The 19,806-nt window shown below is 35.7% G+C and overlaps 1 protein-coding gene, 2 long non-coding RNA genes, 1 other non-coding gene and 1 pseudogene across 7 annotated transcripts in view; 2 read left to right on the top strand and 3 right to left on the bottom strand.

The window, feature by feature from the left end:
• The window catches only part of LOC139779519 (uncharacterized), a 33,761-nt gene extending 22,561 nt beyond the window's left edge, over positions 1 to 11,200 (top strand). For 3 of the 4 annotated variants that reach the window (XR_011719912.1, XR_011719911.1, XR_011719909.1), the window contains 5 exons: positions 8,390 to 8,533; positions 9,022 to 9,219; positions 9,494 to 9,904; positions 10,439 to 10,512; positions 10,867 to 11,200. This is a non-coding gene — a long non-coding RNA (uncharacterized lncRNA). The remainder of the gene's footprint in view (positions 1 to 8,389; positions 8,534 to 9,021; positions 9,220 to 9,493; positions 9,905 to 10,438; positions 10,513 to 10,866) is intronic. The other variant, XR_011719910.1, reaches the window with a different exon arrangement.
• Positions 520 to 7,064, bottom strand: LOC139779517 (protein unc-45 homolog B-like; annotated as a pseudogene).
• A 1,659-nt stretch (positions 11,201 to 12,859) lies between the features above and the next one.
• Positions 12,860 to 16,121, top strand: LOC139779508 (uncharacterized). Its single transcript, XM_071717901.1, has 5 exons — positions 12,860 to 13,003; positions 13,219 to 13,375; positions 13,496 to 13,600; positions 13,720 to 14,506; positions 14,643 to 16,121. Exons 2-5 carry the CDS (start codon positions 13,223 to 13,225, stop codon positions 14,654 to 14,656), a joined length of 1,059 nt encoding a protein of 352 aa, XP_071574002.1. The 5' UTR covers positions 12,860 to 13,003; positions 13,219 to 13,222; the 3' UTR covers positions 14,657 to 16,121.
• A 1,142-nt stretch (positions 16,122 to 17,263) lies between these two features.
• LOC139779514 (uncharacterized) lies at positions 17,264 to 19,728 on the bottom strand. The gene is made up of 2 exons (XR_011719908.1): positions 17,656 to 19,728; positions 17,264 to 17,583 (listed from the first exon to the last, which is right to left on the bottom strand). It is a non-coding gene; the product is annotated as an uncharacterized lncRNA (long non-coding RNA).
• On the bottom strand, positions 18,072 to 18,145 carry Trnap-cgg (transfer RNA proline (anticodon CGG)). The gene has a single exon. It is a non-coding gene; the product is annotated as a tRNA-Pro (tRNA).
• Positions 19,729 to 19,806: the final 78 nt, after the last annotated feature.

Here is a 19,806-nt window from a genome sequence, read left to right as displayed (position 1 = left end):
ATATATATAATTTCGAGACTTATTAATATACAATGCATGTTAACTGAAACTAAAAAAGTTATGAAAAATTATGATCTGACATATCATCGTCTCTTACGATAGGTATTTCGCACGATTTATTATTCAAATAAATATATTACTTAAAATTCGCTGTTTTTCAGATCTCTGATATTTGATTTTTATAAAAAGACTTGTAAGACGTCGTTAAAAAAATGACTTGTGTTATACAGCATAATTATGTCGCAAGAAAAACATGAAAGTCAAAATGATGTCAATTTGACGTAATATTGACCAAAAAATGACGTTAATTTGGTCATATGACACCAAATTGGCATTATTTTGACTTTCTGCTCTCCTTGGAATGATAATACCTATAATTAAAAGTATGTAATATTGTATATAAATATACTATTCTCTCTACAAATATACGCACGACTATGAATACCGGCCTAAGTATGTTTTTGAATATATATTCTGTTTTTTTGTCCCTCATATATCCATAACTCTAATTACAAACAGTTTCTAATTGTCCTGATCGATGTTCTACATATTCACATCTTACCATGTTGATGAATACTTCTCGAAATTCTTCTCGACAAGATCGTTCCGCAACATTCCCTAAAGCTAAGGATGCTAGAGCCTTGATCTTGTTGTTTTTCACGTTATCGTTCTTGCTCAATGACCTCAGTAATTCCATTATGTCTGTTTCCATGAGTTTTGCAGCGACGTCTCTCGTGCTTCTCATCATATTTCCCACAATCATAATCCCACTTTTTTGTATGTCATAGTCTGGATTAGTGACTAAAAAGCGTATGGATTCCATCCAAGAATCCAAGTCGAAAAGTTTTTTGCAAGCCTCTTTGTTGGCCGCTGTCAGCATCGCTAGAGTTGAAGCTGCTAACCTGCTAAATTGTTGATTCTCGTCCTTGCACAATAACGTAAGATACTTCACTCGAGAATTGTCCTGCCTGAAATACTGGACGGCGACTTCATGGCTTAATACCAAAATGTTTATAAGTAAAAGGGACAAAAATTTAAAAAAATAGTCCTGCTCATACACAAAGGTCGCGATCTTCTGAAATACCCCCTCCTTAAATATATGTTCTCGCATGTTGTCACTGACTTTAGCAAGGTCACACAAAACTCCTAAAATCAAGCGATTTTCAGGAACGGAACACTCTGGGTTCAGGAGATTTATGATCGGCCCAACAACCTCCATCATCATCTGACCGGGAAATGCAACCTCGAGAAGTTTCGTACGTCCCAGATAGACCAGAGCCCGCGTAGCATAATTCTTTCCCCTGTCTGTGCCATCTAGCGCTAACGACAACAGTGCCTTTGTGCCGCCTTGCCGAATAACTATATCTCTTGACTCCTTTTCACCGCATATCACGTTGAATACACGGGCTATCAATTCCTTGCAGTTCTGGCTGTCCGTTTTGGCGAGATTCACCAGAGCGCTGGTCACACCAGCCTTCGCTAACGCGCAGAATCGTTTTTTAAAGTCGTTGTCGTCCAGTTCGCGTTCCTCGGGAAAATATTGATTAGCAAACTCTGTAAATTCTATCATCTCGGGTATAAATTCTTGCTTTTCATAAGCGTTGCACAAGTTTATCAAAGTCGTAAGCACGTCGTAAAGAATCGATTGATCGTCAGTCTTGGTAAGCTCGATCATCGCTTGAATGGCTCCTTGGTCCTCGATAAACTCCTCTTCGACTCTGTCGTCGAAAGTGAGATACGACAGGCCTTTAATGGCCCATTTTCTCATATCTTTTTCTTTCTTGGGATTGATCAAAAATCGTCTGCAAACCTTGGCCAACGTCTTCGTCGCTCCATTCGCGAACGGATCGATAGCCATATAACAGCGTATGTCTTTAAATCTGCTCAATTTGCACAAACCAACTAACGCTCGAACCCGAACTGAATCATCCTTAGATTGATACAGTTTTTCCAATATTTTTACACCTCGACATATAAAAACGTTGGCCTCATTATATTTGGTCACAGCCGCAACGATACATTCGCAAACCACTTTCTGTTCTAACACGTCACCCGTTTCCGCCATAGCAAGTATCATCTCAACCATCCCTTCTTTGAAGATAATTGCGTTTGCAACATCTAACGGGCCGAATATTAAGGTTGTTATCGCTATTATTACACGCACCTGTAAAGCAATTGATTAATTTACAAACCGTTTTGTGAAACAATAATTAATTACAAAAATATCAATATGCAGTTAGTTTCATTTGATTTTGATTAAAAATAGAAGAAATATCTGGTTGGAGAAAATTAATTAGGATTCAGAAAAAATTAATAAAAAAGTCACATTCTCCAATAAATTTCGATTAAACTCTGTTACAATCGCATTTTAATGTAAAGCAGAATGTACAATATTTATAATTGAAAAAAAGTATATTTTGATCTAGTTTTAAATAATTTAAATAATCAAAAAAATATCTTGGAAGAAAATACCTTGGATTCTGTATTAGGCGACAGCAATTTATCTTTAATAAATTCATTAATGGTGTTGCTAAATTTTTCCTTAGTATCATAGTACATGTTTTCATATATCTTTGCTAAACACACACTGATTATAGCTCGGGTGGAAAATGTAATGTCCATCGGAGATTCACATTTGTATTCCACCATTTCACCGGCTACCTCCATCAATTTTTGCAAACCGCGAAGTTCGACAAATCGTTCCGTCCAGTTTAATGCAGTTACGCAATGAATGTTACGCATAATAAGTTGTATTATTGCGTCTCTAGCAAGACCCGTTATCGTTCTACTCGTTACACTATTCAGCAAGCACGACAGAATCGTGTCAATTTCTTTCTCATGCACCTTACACAAATTCTCGTCGGGTTTTGAATCAGGTTCTTTAGTCATGCCGCTGTAACTGTTCAATATATTCTGAAACCGAAATATGCAATAAATTTTTAATTACTGAAATACGTGTATAATATCCACGTTTTACTCCATATTTACCTGGAAACAATATTGAGACGCATTGACTCTCTCAGTAGATGTGCTGTTCATCATTTTCAGACACCAAGGCAAACCGACATATTTCACAACGGACTCGGTTCGCTTAATATTGTTTTGGCATAACTCGCCTACAATACGAATAGCGCTACAGACCACTTCTTCGTTTTTTTCAACTTCCACAAGTTGTGCGATTTTGGGCACACCTTCCTTTTTGAAGATCTCCTCGGCATCAGCTTCGTTACGTGCGAGCTCAAGCAGATTAATCATAGTGGTTTTACGTTTCTCTTTATCTGCGCTCATGTTAAATGCTAAATCCATCATTTGTGATACCTAATGTAAAGCAAAATTAAGCGTATACTTGAATATGATATAGAATAAAAATATGTATTAACTGTAAAAGATTATATTAAGATTATACAGGATGTGCAGACTATCAAACAATAATTAATAATTACGTAATAAAAAAAGCAAAACTTAAATCCGTTTATCAAATTTTATGTGATATAGAATCAAACAAAAAAGCTTATTAATATATCCAGTATAAAAAAATGTATTCAATTTTTACATTATCTACATACAAACCAAATTAACATCTCTAGCGAGTTGTGCATTTTTATATAGTAGTTATATTTATCTTGACACTAATACTTGCATTTTCCTTACGACGTTCTTGTACAAGTTCAAGTAAGCGCGTCGCTTCGAGCTGAATAACTTTGTTATTGGGATCAGATGAAATAATAATTTCCGCATCCCGATATGCCTCCTCGAATCTGTCTAGCGCTTCTAGTGCTTGACATCTGCGATATAATGCTTTATTACAACATATCTTTAACGCACTGTTGCAGTCTTGTATCACTTTCTCGTAAACGTGCAACTTTAAATATGCGGCAGCTCGATTTTTGTAGTATATTCCTTTCTCAGTGTTATCTTTTACTAATTTAAGTGCATTTGTGTAGTGACTCAAGGCTTCTGACCAATTGCCTTTGTTAAACTCTTCGTTACCATTCTCTTTCCATTCCTGTGCAGTCCTAACTGACTTTGCCATGGTGGAATATCTCTACAACACAATATATATGATGCTGCATTACATGTTTTATCATGGAAAGTTTGTGATATGTGATATTTTATATGTATTATCTGAAATGCGAAAAGCATATAGGATGAAATTATTACTATTTAATTATGTAGGTACAAGTGAGACATTATTGGATCAAAAATGAACGTACAATTCAATAATAACACACAATGCAATTTCTAATGCGAGATCTGCATGTAAATTGTAATCAATTGTTGTAATAATCTTTATATTAGAAAGCTGACTTTCGTTGAACATTGAAAAACAACAGAAGTCAATAATTGAAATAATCATTCAGTGTTCGTTCTTAGAATCTCCAGCTCGATCTCCAGGAACCGCTTATGCATGGTATTAGACGATGTGGAACTGTCCAGACGATTTATGACGCTGCATGCAAATATTTTATTACGTCTTATTATTTCACAGTCTCTGATTAACTTGATCCTCCGATTAAACTCACTCTTCATCTCTTTCTGTCTTCCTCATGTTTATTTCTATCAATGTAAATTATCTTTAATCTTGGTTTAATTTACTTTTTATCTCTCTTTAGTTCTAAGAATTAGAAAGAGATGAAACGTAAGTCAAACCGAGATTAAAGTTAATCTACATTGACAGAAACAAACATTAAAAAGAAACGAAGAGTGAGTTTAATCAGGGGATCAAGTTAATCGGAGACGGTGAAATCGACCCTTAACGCGAGAGATGCAACTATATACGCTTTGCTGCAAAAGTCAGGGGTAATTTGTACTTTTTCCTTTCTCGCGTCGGGAATTTAACTTCCTCGACGAAAGCGTGTCTGGGAAAGGCGTGCGATTTATCTGAGACACGCGACAAATTTACTTGCTTGAGGATAAATATGTCATTCCATCGACATTATTTCTAATATGAAAGTATTTAACCCTTCGTAGTCACACATGGGTCCACTGGACCCACACTCATTTGGATCTAAATATCAGCTAAATGTCTAGCTTAAAATGGGGCTTAGTCCGCCATCTATAAGAGTTTGAAGTATCCTCTACAGGTAGAGACCGTAAATCATGTACTCGTTCACGATTTTTTTTCAACATGTTGCCATTTGATTTCTCACAAAACCGCAGTTGTTTTATATTCTAGAATGTTCAAGGTATGTTCCAGAATTATTTGAACCCGATCGGACCGATACCATTAAAATGGCAACCATTCAAAATCGACTGGGTTCATATGACCCAGTATGATTAACACGGGATTCTAGAGAAGTGTGTCTACGAAGAGTTAAGGTGTACATCGACCGAGTATTTGTTTTTCTTACTTCTTGATACATCCTGAGTTCTTTGTTCATTTCTTGGGCATTAGTGACTTCGTGTCCTCTCGTGTAATTTTCGTGTTTCTTTTCTCGATTATTACTACGTATCTTATATTACTTTTTAATATCCTTTATTAAAATATTGTAGAACGCGCCATTATAAAATGCTCGCTATTTCCCGCCTCTTTCATAATTAATTCTCGCTAGTGCGCGTGCGTGAAGAACAAAAAGGAACGAAGCGAGATGTAGTGTCGAGAATGGCGGGAGAAAAACGGAACTAAAAAGTAGAATTTCTAGAATTATAATTCTAAGAACTAGAACTAGAACGAGATAAAAAGTAAATTAAACCGAGATTAAAGTTAAAATATATTGGTAGAAATAAACAGTAATCGATCAATACGCCTGAAAAATTTGTGAATAAATGAAATTAGCCTTATGGTGCCCACTAATCGCGATTGATTTTTTTCCTTTTTGTTGTCATTTACCGGAATTCATTGCCACGCAACATAACAAACAAAAACAGTCAGTTTTTAGTGAAATTAAAATACGAGGCAACATTCCTCGTCAATTATTTGCTTATTACAGCTTCCTAGGATTGTCCCATCCAAGCATGATCCGATCGTCCATTTTGTGGGACGATAACGATAAAAGAACGAAATTATTTCAACCGAGAAAAAAAATATGAACAATTCCTTCAATATTTTCATCGAATCTGTCGCTTTCACGCGCAATTGTCAGATTATTTCCACTACAAATGCAAACAATTAATGTAAACGTATACTTAGTGCAGCTAAAAGATCATGTCTAAGTAAAATATTATATTAAAGAATTAAAGAGGATGACAGCAAGACACAGCGACTGCAACCGCAAATTTCTGACGGTAAGAATATTTCAAGGATAGGGTTTGACGCTTTTCTTGAAATTGCAGCTGTTTAAAACGCTATACATTTTCTCATTGGATCGTTCTTGTATCTTTTTTTACATATCTACAATTTCTTTCTCTTATCTCTTACACACATGTACCCCGTCGCTGCTCTTTGCGACGCATAAGATTCTTCGTGTAACATGAGATGTATTTATATGTGCATCTATCTTAATACGCTAATCGCAACTCACTCAAGAATTCCCCGTATTGTTTAAGAGCCCTACAATGGACAATAGTAACCACTGGCCACTGGCTCGTTCGGTTTTATCCTTTCGCTTGAGTAAATAGTATAATATAGCGCGTGATCGAGCGCCGCGAATATGAAACGTTTCACGTTTCGCCCTACTTACCTCAACGATACATCGAAGTATTCCGCGGAACGTAATAATCACACCTCTGTTACGAATACCTTTATTACGTCGAATTAAATCACGCCGCACGCGACGAACCTTTATTCAGACCGTCGGCGAAATAGATTTGGGATCCTTTACCTGTCGAATAGCTTCTTCTTTTTAATGTTCTCTCGTTAACTCTCGTACCATTCAAACACCTAAACTTCCTCAACTCGCTCGACGATTGTCTACTTTTCTACATCTACTTTTCAACGAGTAACTGGCGACAAGCACTGTTCAGCACTGTTCTGGATCTGGGCGCTGGCGTGATTTGGCGTCAAGGCGTCACTGGGCATCGGCATCACTGCCAAAGTGACATTGCGCCAGTGTGGCCAATGCCGACACTGCTGCGTCCGTGCGTCGCCCGAGAAGAGCATCGCGCGCAGTCTCGCAGGGACTGAATTTTACTCTGATTGGCCCTTTGTAGCCACGTGATCGGCGTAAGTAGCTAACGAGGCACGACGCTGCGCGTCACGTGACTTTCGAAAACGCGGGCGAAAGGACTGTCAGGCTGATTTTTCGCTGAATGCGGAACGATGCGATAACGGCGATAAGCTCGAGCTCGTCGAACGCAGCGTGCGACGAAACTGGACGAAATGAAGTGACGAGGGAATCACAGTATAACCAGTATGTTCACTCAACCCTTTTTTTGTGGTTTGCGCCGATCCGTACTGCGCATCGCCATTATTTTGGTTGCGATCAATCAGATGATTTTTGTATGTAAGGTAGTGCAAAGTCGGTGAGACGCCACAGATGCTAAGTAATTGTCGTACGTTCGAGATGAAATATTGGAAAATCAGTGTGACGCGCAGAAACGCTCTTGCAAACGAAACCGGCTGCGGTTCGTTCATTCAATTAAATCGGCGGACGAGGGTACGTTAGTTTCCCCGTCTTTGGATTTTTATCCAAGCAGAACAAGAGTTTTGCTTGCGGGTAAAATCCTCGTACTGGGTACTGGGCCTTCCCACCTCGCCAAGGTCGTACCCATGGGAAGGAAGTACTTTAATCTGTGATATAAAAGCAAGTAACATAGATTTTTCGCGCAAATTTGAAGGAGTCGCGACGCCGATTGCCCCGATTCGTTCCGCGCGCGTTTCATCACTGCCGACTGCGTTGCAGTCGCGTTAGGCTGCGTTCGGAAACGTCATCCGGGTACACACGGGTATACTCCCTTCTCCTTCTAACTCGCTGAGATAGAAAAAGAAGGGAGTATACTCGTGTGCACTCGGGTGACGTTTCCGAACGCAGCCTTAATGGCGATGAAATGAATTGGAAGATCTTGACGCGCGAGATACTACGCGAATCAAGTGGACGGTTAGTAGAGACACGCAGTTGATTAAACAAAACCACAGTTAAGATGAAATATCGTACGCACATTACGCCGCGGTATCGAGCACGTAAATTTCGCGAAAGTATAGTGTAAGTACCATTAATGCATGCTTTGCACAACAAGGAGTCGCGATTACGCGGCACGAAATACACGAGTCACGAAAATAAGAAATATTCATGAGCGAGCGTTGTATGTTGTATCACAGCGTGCTATTACTTGAATCACTTACTTGAATCACGATACGATTTCACGTTATTGTCACTCGGAAATATTACACACACACACTAAGAATATATAAGAATATATAAGAATATATAAAAATCTAAAATATAAATGTGTTGAACTATAAACAAATATTTAGAAATATTTGTAGTATTAAATTTAATGTATTTTTCAGAACGAATCCTTGCAATTAGTACAAACGTGCGGGTTATGTGAAATGATCTATGTGACCAACCAGACTTCGCAAATCACCCTTGCTTGAAAGATTACAAGCGGTATACGACTGATCCTAATACGTTGTACTTTTATCCCTTATTAGGTAAATTATAGCTTTTATTATTATTAGAGTCCCTTTAATCAGAGTCTGGCCAACTTGCAGTTCTGGCAAAATTCTGTGAGAGAGAAGGATATAAGAAAGAAAGAGAAAGCGATATACATTACATATCGACTTATCCACTGATACCGCGATCTCAGATCCTAGGTTCACCCCGGTCTCTAATCACTCGATAGTTCTAATCACTGGTACCGGTTTATTTTTTTCTTCTTTCCTTCGAACTTTATCAAACCCGGAACACCGAACCGATCACACGCGACTCTCGAGCACTTTCTCTTTCTCTCTTATATCTTTTTCTCTTTCTGTTCCTCTTGTTTTTGCTAAGAAATGGCGAATCAATCAAAAGTTGCTACTGTATGACCAGACTCTGATTAGAAGGACTCTAATTATTATTATTATATTTAAGGCTCTTGTCCTCGCTTCTATCTTTGTTATTTATTTCTTTAATATTTTATTTTATTTTATTTTTTTAGAATTTTTGACATGCTATTTCTCGCTTCTGACGTCATCCAAGCAAGGATAGAAGCGGCGAGTAGGCAGGAGCCTTAAGATAAAGCAAGATGTTTTTAAATCATATTTTGCAGATGATGGAGTGACCATAATCAGGAAAAGCAGAATGCCAAACAATGAAGAACAAGTGGTAGCAACGCGATTGTACGAGAGGAATATAAGTATAATAATTTATATAAGCTGGTTCGCGCGCGCGTGGCTGGTTCTACATATAATCAGTCGTATGTCGGAGTTGGATGTCGGAACGCAGCCGATGGTCCAATGAAAGAATTTCTCTTTTGAAAACGAATTTCCCTCATTGGACCAACGGCTACGTTCTGATATCCGACTTCGACATATGACTAATTGTAGAACCGGCCGTGAGAATCGTATAGAAATAATAATGTAAAACAATTTTTTTTATTATTTATAATGTATTTTAATTTTATATTATAGATTCCATTAAGTCAAAACGGGAAGGAGTATTGTCTGAAGTGCAAAATGCTTTATTAAAGAAGCCCCAAAGAAATTCAAATGAAGGCGTAAGGGCCAGGCTGAATCACGACGATGAAGAAACTCTTCTTTTGGAGGTCCAGTTGCGAGAGGCTCTTTGGAACTACAAACTTCCGCTAATACAACGAAACGTAAGGATCACAAAAAATTTGTGGCAGGAAGTGGCAAATGCCTTTTGAACGGAAAAATTACGGCCGACGAAGCAAAAGCAAAATTTAAAAGCCTTCACGACACGTATCGACGAATAATCAGATCGGAAGCGTGCGCCAGTGGATCTGCCAGAAAAGATAGTGGAAAAAAGTGGACTCATTATGATTCAATGGAATTTATGCGAGATTCTTGCTTGCTGAAAACGTAAGAATTATATCTATGTATATAAAGGAAGATGTCCTGACTGACTCACTGACTGACTCACTCATCAACGCCCAGCCCAAACCCCTGAACCGAATTTTTATCAAAAGTATATGAAATAGGGGTAGAATTTTCCGGAGAGTGCCACTATGTGTATAGTTTTTTGTTACCGATTTTCTGGAAATCGGTTTTTCCAATTTTTCTAATTTTTCGGGAAATAATTGACCGAATCTCAAAGAATTGTATACGACGGAATTGAACTTCAGTAGATAAAAAAGTAATATTTTTCAATTTATAGCATTTTAGAGAGAGAGAGAGAGAGAGAGAGAGAGAGAGAGAGAGAGAGAGAGAGAAATAGAGAGAGAGAGAGGGAGAGGGAGAGAGAGAGAGAGAGGGAGAGGGAGAGGGAGACTATTTGCGTGTCTTATTACATATGTCCTCCGGGGCGAGGCCCGGGTAACCAGCTAGTATTTTATATAAATGTTAAAGCTATTATATTTAATATAATCTATAATAAAATAATTTTAATTTCTATAGCACAGTGAGTAACATCGAAGACCCAATGGACAATTTTGGAGATAATGGCGAAAACGCAGAAAACATTGAACCAAGTATGTATTAATAAAAAAATATTCCGTGGTATTGTGTGTACAAGTATTAAAAGAAAATATTTAATAACAATTAAAGTAATTATTAAATCGACCGTAACTGGCAATATATGACGTCTTTCCGATATGAACATAGAAAAACTGTGAGCCAACTTGGTTTGTCGGATTCACACAGCACTTTTTCGGATCAAATCGAGACATTATTAATTTCGACCATGGGTTTTGGTCAGTTGATGTACGTCATATATTGCCAGTTACGGTCGATTTAATAATTACTTTAATTGTTATTCTATATACTGGCGAAAGAAATTTATTATTCTGTTTAAAATATTTAATGTTTATAATGTTTTTTTTTAGATCATGGGCCTCGGAACAAAAAAAGAAGAGGCGATCCTGAGGCGTGTACCAACGCCATAGAACGAATTGCAAGTGCAATATGTGATAATAACGACGTGCCTACTCATCTTCCGCCTCCTCCAGTTCTAGACGAAGTTGATTCTTTCTTGTCGATGTTAGGGTGCCAGCTGCGAGAATTAGTATTACGTAAACGACGAGAGATAATGAAAATAATTTTGGATGTAACATACGATGCTTTGGCAGAACAGTGAATAATATCTATGCTTCTATTTATTAATATAGTTTGTAATGTAATAATAATTTTAGTTTAGGAATAAAATACTATTAAATGTTATATTGTTTTTTATTTTAAAAGAATCAAATTTAAAATTGTTAATAATGTAATAAATTATCATAAAAGCAGATTGAATGACACATAAATATGTAAACAATGCAAATTAATAATTAAGTTAAATGTCAGTTGACAATTTGAATAGAGATAAAATATGATGGTCATATGTACAAATATTAACAATGGTCGAATTGCCACGGTACAGCTCCTTCACTGTTGAAATATCTGCAGAATTCTTCTCGAATTTCTCTAGCTCGACGACTACTCTGTTATTAGTACCGCATTTATTTATGTCACGAAGTCCACTATTTTCAATGGATTTTCTCCAAGAACCAGGAATTAAACCATTTGGACCATCTTGATCAACTTGATGGAGGAACATATTGATTCTCACCAATATCTTGTAAGCGCAGCCAATTATGGAGACATACTATTGCTTGAACTATTTTCATTATTTTTTCAATAGTGCAAATGATTGGTCGCTTCAAAATTCTCCATCTACTCACTAAAATGCCAAAAGTGTTTTCAATTGTCCTTCTAGCATGACTGAGACGATAATTGAAAATTGTTCGATCTTCATTTAAATATTCTCTTCCTGGATAAGGCCGAAGTAAATAATCCGATAGTTGAAAAGCTTCATCGCCCACAAGAATATAAAGCAAAGGTTGTCCATTCGAAGTAATAATTTGCTTCAATAAATTTTTAAAATAAAATAAAGATATGCGTTCCGTATTTACTTCTGTAAATTTTTTAATATTTCTTAAATCTTCTATATATATGATAAATAATATATAACAGCGTAAAACATATACCTTTTATGTATATGTATATATACAAAATATATATATATATATATATATATATATATATATATACAAAATAAATTCGTATGGATAACAATCTAAGATCTAAGACATATGTTACGCTGTAACGCTGCACACACATACACACACACACACACACACACACACACACACACACACACACACACACACACACACACACACACACACATATTTCCTTTTCTTTTTCTTTTTGTCTTGTTTTATCGCGATGCGAGGGAGAGGTACAGGCCGAGGAAGAGGCAGAGGCAGAGGCAGAGGCAGAGGAAGAGGCGGAGCTGGTGAAGAAAAAAATAATCGGGCATCAACATATATATTATTACCAAAAATAATCTTCAATAAATAATAAAGTAACAATTAATATCTATATTTTATTTATGCATAGCTCTCTCTACTCCTAAATTTAACTCCTAAATCCTTTCCTTCCTGAATTAGTGTTTACAAATATTTATTTCATTTTATTTACAATTTTTACATTTATAAATAAATAAATATATATATATATATGTATATATTTTTTAATATGCATATATATATATATATATATATATATATATATGCATATTTAAAAGTTATAAATATAAAAATTGTAAATATGATTAAATAAATATTTATAAATATGACGTAGCGCATCGTCGATTTGCCAACTCCAGACTTGGCAGTCGGCGAGGCACGAGACACGATACCCGAAATGCGTGGCATCGTGGCAACGTCGCATAGCCGGCGCTAGAGACCCTTTAATAAGAGTCTGGCCATCATCACGTATTTCGATATTTCGATTTCAAGCATTATGATTGGTCCGCCATTTTTTCTCTAATGACGTAGTAATATGACGTGATATCATGCGCAGTCCATACTATATGTCGATGATCTAACCTCAGTCTGCATCGTGGAATCAGTGTCGTAATTGAAAAGAAAGTTATACAGATTATCTATTAGAGGATTGTTATATTCAGATTATTAGGTAAGTATTTTTAATTTTACATTATTGTAAAATATCTGTATGAAACAATATAACCTTACGTTTAAGATATAAATTAAACTTACTGTCATCAGTAATAAAAACTTCAAAATTAATTATAAATTCATCCAGTATGTATTACATGTAATAGTTTAATAATAAATGTTATTTTTTCTGATTTATCTATAAATCATTTATGTAGTTATTGAATATTTCAGCAACATGACTGGTTGTGTAGCTCCTGACTGCACAAATTCTGACGAAAAGGGATTTATAATGAAAATTTTTCCCCGAGATCCAGTTCGGCGTGCTCAATGGGCAGCAAATGTTAATAGAAAAGAGTGGATACCTACTGAAAGATCATTTCTTTGTGAAGTATGTTCAGGATTATTTATACAATTGATTATTTATACAATTATTTATACCTCATGAAGCATGTTTTTATCGTGTGACTCTAAAATGAAATATTTAAGATTTTACTATTTATTATTTCAGGTACATTTCGCACACGATATGTGGGAAAATAACCGAGTTGACGGAAAAAGAAAGCTTAAGATAAATGCTGTGCCAACGATATTCGGAAGTAAAGCCAAGAAGATCGTAAGTTCTAAAAATCAAAAGCATGATATAAGAGGCAGATGCAAATTTATGGAAAAGCATTATATATTTATTTAAAAATTGTAAATTAGTAATGGTAAATCTTAAATATTTGATTTCAGAAAAGTCACCGTGAAAACATGAGACATACTTCACTGAATGATGAGGTAGGCTGTGTTAACGAACATAATGTACCAGTACAAAGTATTGTACCAGTACAAAGTATTGTACCAGTACAAAGTATTGTACCAGTACAAAGTATTGTATCAGTACAAAATGAAGAAGAAAATAACGATTGCGAGAATGAACTGCAATTAGAAAGTGCCAAAAGTAAAAAAGAAAATAGTGAAGTTAAAAACATGTCGCGTACAATAAAAAAACAGAATCAAATTATATGTGAACAATCACGTATAATTAAAAAGCAGAATGTCAGACTAAGAAAATTTAAAAAATGCTTGCTTACTGTACGACATGACTTAAAATTGAAAAAGAAACAAAAAGAGCAATCTAATTATGCAGCTCTGTTAAGTAAGCTACAAGAAATCTTCACTGACGATCAAATTGCAGTTTTAAAGAACAATAAAAGAGCAAAGAAATGGAGCAACAAATCGATCATGAAAGCACTTCAATTAAGGTTTTCTTGTGGCATCACCGGTTACGAAGAACTTCGTCGCCAGAAATTTCCTTTGCCAGGACTTAGAACGTTACGAAGAAAAATAGAAAATTTTAAATTTGAAAGCGGAATTTCGGACGATATTTTCAATTTTTTAAAATTGAAGGTGTCGAATTGGAACGAAATTGATAAAGAATGTTGTTTAGTATATGATGAAATCAGCATTTCATCAGGAAAATTTTTTGATAATTCTTCTCAAAGTTACATTGGTGATGTAACTTTACCAGAACATACAGGTATAGCGTCACACGCTATGGTATTTATGTTATGCGGTATTGCATGTCGTTGGAAACAAATTATTGGTTATTTTTTTACAAGTGATGGGTTTAATGGCGCTATATTGCAACCAATAATAGTTGATATACTTCACAGAGCCAACTCAATAGGTCTTACCGTAAATTCCATTACCTCCGACATGGGATCTTGCAATCAGGGTTTATGGAAAGCGTTTGGGATTACGGCTGGAAAGTACACCAAATGTATAAATTATGTCACACATCCAGTTGACTCTAATCGTAATTTGTATGTTATCGCGGATGTGCCCCACTTATTAAAAAATTTAAAAGCGTGTATTTTAAATAATAAGTTCCTCTTACTACCTAAAAATATTGTACGTAAATATAATTTGCCAACAGATATGGTACAAGCAAAACACTTCGAAGAAATAATTTTAGCACAAAAAGAACTTCAATTTTTATTAACGCCAAAATTAAGTATAAACGATGTCAATACGAAGAATAATTTCGATAAAATGCGCGTCAATAAAGCGAAAAATTTATTGAGTCATGAAATGAGCACTGCTTTGGAGTTTTTAGCCGATGAAAATTCAAAACCAGAATACATTGCTACAGCATTTTTTGTTAAAATGATAGTAAAATGGTATACGATTATGACTTCAAGGCACTGCTGCATTTCTTTGGGTACAAAAGACTTGGAGAAATATAAAGATACTGTTTCATTTTTAAATGAAATTATAGAGATATTTAGTAATCTTCATATTGGTAACAAAGGAGATTTTAAACCTGTTCAGAAGGGAGTTATTATTTCAACTAAATCTATTTTAGAATTGGCAGATTATCTGTTTCGTGAGAGAAAATTTCAATTCTTACTGACAGGTAGACTTACGCAAGACTGCGTAGAGAATCATTTTTCTGTTCTTCGAAGTAAAAATGTTACATTAAATGCTTTACAATTTAAAAATAATCTTAAATTAATTGCCACTTCTTTATATATGCGTTCAATTTCTCGAGCTAATTACGAAGAAGATGATGCGCGATATGTAACAGGTTTCCTTGATGTAATTGCTGAACACAAATGTGAGTCTCGTAATGAATCAAATGCCAATCTATCGTACGAACCAACAACTCAGGAAGTAGAAGAATTGAATACTGTAGAATGTAATATTTTATATAGTATCGCTGGATACATTGTAACAAGCATTAAAAAAAATACAAAACTTTGTAAGCATTGTATTGGAAGTTTAGGTTCTACTCATCGAAATTTGTCCCAATATGCGAGATTAGTACGATTGCGAAGTTATAAAAACAACACATTGTTTTATGTAAACAATCAAACATTTCAGTTATTTAAAAAAATGGAGTATATGTTTAGGCGGTATCAGAAATCGTGCAATAACAATCGTGGTTACAAAAACTTTTTAGTTGCTACATTTTTAGATATTTTGAGTAACAGTCATATTTTGTTGTGTCATAATTTACATTTAAAGATAGCAAATAGATATGCAATTTACAGAATGAGGATAGCGAATAACAAAACAATTGTTAAACGTAAATATTATGACAGTAAGTCAATGGCGATGCACAGTGCAATAAAATAAAACAAATTGTTACATTTTATTCTTTTAATTTATTCCCTGATCATCGAATGGTTAAATTTTCACTTTGAGGTTATAGTGATAATATAACGTACTCGATTTCCTGACTCGGAGTCGGGTCTAGTCAGTAAATTGAATACGTTTATAATTATACGCATGCTCTGAAGCTACCCCCACTTAGATTAGAGAAAAAATGGCGGACCAATCAAAACGCTCTAAAATCAGATTTCTGATGGCCAGACTCTTATTAAAGGGTGCCGAATAAGGGTCTCTAGACGCGACGGGCGGCGAGAGCGGCCGAACGTGATTCGGCCGGATTCGGAAGCTCCCGGCCACTCCCGCCTCGACTCGCCGCGCGCTGAAGAGTGGTTCGTGATACCGGATACACCGTAAGGGTGCGTCCCCATGGAGAAAGAAATAGCGGAACGGAACAGTAACGGAAAAGCTATGGTGGGGGGTTAGCCAATGAGAGTAATTCCGTCTTAAGCCTCATCTACAATAGACGCACAGGCCGCGTCGCAAGTCGCAGTCGCAAGAATTGACCAATCACAGTCTATTGTTCTCCTTGCGGTCGAAGAATAGTGAACTGTGATTGGTCAATTCTTGCGATTGCGACGTGCGACGCGGCCTGTGCGTCTATTGTAGATAAGGCTTTAATTCCGTTCCGCTATTTCGTGGCCGGGATCCCCATGGCAAAAATTTTCCGGAACGGAACAGTAACGGAACACAATTCCACGCAATTCTACGCCATTGTCGCAAACCGGCAAACATAGTCGCATAACCTGTACGCAACGTGTATTTTGTTATAATCGCTGGTAATTGTGCTTTAAAGACACTGAGAACTGCTGAGAACAGGCTCGCTAAATGTTTAATAAAAAATTCGCCTACAAAAGTATTATAATATTCTAAATCTAAAGTATATCAATTAATTCACACGACATGGTAAAGTATTCATTATATGTATATGTATTTTATCTACCAACAAGGTGTATGTATAACAACTAATATATTTATATATTTTAATTTTTTAGGAACAATATAAGTGTGGGTATTGCAGTTGGATATTAAAACATGACCAACTTGAACAGTATTCTTGCTTTGCGAACAATCTACATTTATTAGTGATGGATAATGAAAGAAGACTTTTCATAACAGGTAATAAAAATTTCTAAAATTATATTGTTAATAAATTGTTTAAATTTATCCACAAGCGATCTTTTTGTTTTCTTCCTCTTTGTTTCACCGGCAAACTACTATCGTACAACGCGGGTCTGTTTTTTACAGCTAAGATGAGTTCCTCATCCAGCCTATCTTTATCTTGCACATTATCTTCGTTAGTTTCGTTAAGGTCCTCATCCAGCCTTTATCTTGCACATCCATCTTTATCTTGCACATTGTCTTCGTTAGTTCCGTTGAAGTTCTCATCCAGCCAATATTCATCTTGCACATTATCCTCGTTGGTTTCGTTAGTCTCGTTTCCTGCAATAACAATTTATTAGTAAAGTAATTTAAACAATTTATTAACAATATAATTTTAGAAATTTTTATTACCTGTTATGAAAAGTCTTCTTTCATTATCCATCACTAATGAATGTAGATTGTTCGCAAAGCAAGAATGCTGTTCAAGTTGGTCATGTTTTAATATCCAACTGCAATACCCACACTTATATTGTTCCTAAAAAATTAAAATATATAAATATATAATAATAAGAGAAATAGGATCGACAATATACAATCAAGAATTAGAAGCCTTGCGATCCAAGCCTAGTTCTTTGACGGCCTTATGTTAGTTTCTGTATATATATATACTATATATATACATATAATTTTTCCAACAAACTGCGCGCCGATTAATGTCGGACTTTAAAACACAGTTATTGTTAGAATTAAAAACCCTTCCCTCCCCGGAATTAAATCGACTCGATTTAATTATCTAAAAACTGTAAAGAATTTTATTGCGAAAAAATTGCCTCAGCCAGGGTTCGAACCTGGAACCTCCCTCATTCCGTGTAGGGCGTCGTACCAATTCGACCACCGAGGCATGTGGCAATGTTTATCGCAATAACCGGTGATAATAGTTTGGAACGTTTTACTCAGGCGACGTGAATAAATAATAATAAGAGAAATAGGATCGACAATATACAATCAAGAATTAGAAGCCTTGCGATCCAAGCCTAGTTCTTTGACGGCCTTATGTTAGTTTCTGTATATATATATACTATATATATACATATAATTTTTCCAACAAACTGCGCGCCGATTAATGTCGGACTTTAAAACACAGTTATTGTTAGAATTAAAAACCCTTCCCTCCCCGGAATTAAATCGACTCGATTTAATTATCTAAAAACTGTAAAGAATTTTATTGCGAAAAAATTACCTCAGCCAGGGTTCGAACCTGGAACCTCCCTCATTCCGTGTAGGGCGTCGTACCAATTCGACCACCGAGGCATGTGGCAATGTTTATCGCAATAACCGGTGATAATAGTTTGGAACGTTTTACTCAGGCGACGTGAATAAATAATAATAAGAGAAATAGGATCGACAATATACAATCAAGAATTAGAAGCCTTGCGATCCAAGCCTAGTTCTTTGACGGCCTTATGTTAGTTTCTGTATATATATATACTATATATATACATATAATTTTTCCAACAAACTGCGCGCCGATTAATGTCGGACTTTAAAACACAGTTATTGTTAGAATTAAAAACCCTTCCCTCCCCGGAATTAAATCGACTCGATTTAATTATCTAAAAACTGTCTGTAAAAAATATAGTACATATATATACAGAAACTAACATAAGGCCGTCAAAGAACTAGGCTTGGATCGCAAGGCTTCTAATTCTTGATTGTATATTGTCGATCCTATTTCTCTTATTATTATTTATTCACGTCGCCTGAGTAAAACGTTCCAAACTATTATCACCGGTTATTGCGATAAACATTGCCACATGCCTCGGTGGTCGAATTGGTACGACGCCCTACACGGAATGAGGGAGGTTCCAGGTTCGAACCCTGGCTGAGGTAATTTTTTCGCAATAAAATTCTTTACAGTTTTTAGATAATTAAATCGAGTCGATTTAATTCCGGGGAGGGAAGGGTTTTTAATTCTAACAATAACTGTGTTTTAAAGTCCGACATTAATCGGCGCGCAGTTTGTTGGAAAAATTATATGTATATATATAGTATATATATATACAGAAACTAACATAAGGCCGTCAAAGAACTAGGCTTGGATCGCAAGGCTTCTAATTCTTGATTATATAAATATATTAGTTGTTATACATACACCTTGTTGGTAGATAAAATACATATATAATGAATACTTTACCATGTCGTGTGAATTAATTGATATACTTTAGATTTAGAATATTATAATACTTTTGTAGGCGAATTTTTTATTAAACATTTAGCGAGCCTGTTCTCAGCAGTTCTCAGTGTCTTTAAAGCACAATTACCAGCGATTATAACAAAATACACGTTGCGTACAGGTTATGCGACTATGTTTGCCGGTTTGCGACAATGGCGTAGAATTGCGTGAATTGTGTTCCGTTACTGTTCCGTTCCGGAAAATTTTTGCCATGGGGATCCCGGCCACGAAATAGCGGAACGGAATTAAGACGGAATTACTCTCATTGGCTAACCCCCCACCATAGCTTTTCCGTTACTGTTCCGTTCCGCTATTTCTTTCTCCATGGG

The sequence above is a fragment of the Temnothorax nylanderi genome, unplaced genomic scaffold (assembly GCF_030848795.1).
Source record: "Temnothorax nylanderi isolate EJ_2023f unplaced genomic scaffold, tnyl_v1.0 TNYL_tig0228_pilon, whole genome shotgun sequence".
In the NCBI taxonomy this organism is placed as follows: domain Eukaryota; kingdom Metazoa; phylum Arthropoda; class Insecta; order Hymenoptera; family Formicidae; genus Temnothorax; species Temnothorax nylanderi.
Note: the sequence above shows the minus strand (reverse complement) of the source record. Positions and strands in the feature narration are given on the sequence as shown.

Bases quoted from the DNA above. Each gene is read 5' to 3' on its own strand.
- LOC139779508 (XM_071717901.1), top strand. From the start codon at position 13,223: ATGACTGGTTGTGTAGCTCCTGACTGCACAAATTCTGACGAAAAGGGA. The intron at 13,376-13,495 runs GTATGTTCAGGA...TTATTATTTCAG, and splicing joins AAAGATCATTTCTTTGTGAA to GTACATTTCGCACACGATAT. The intron at 13,601-13,719 runs GTAAGTTCTAAA...ATTTGATTTCAG, and splicing joins GAAGTAAAGCCAAGAAGATC to AAAAGTCACCGTGAAAACAT.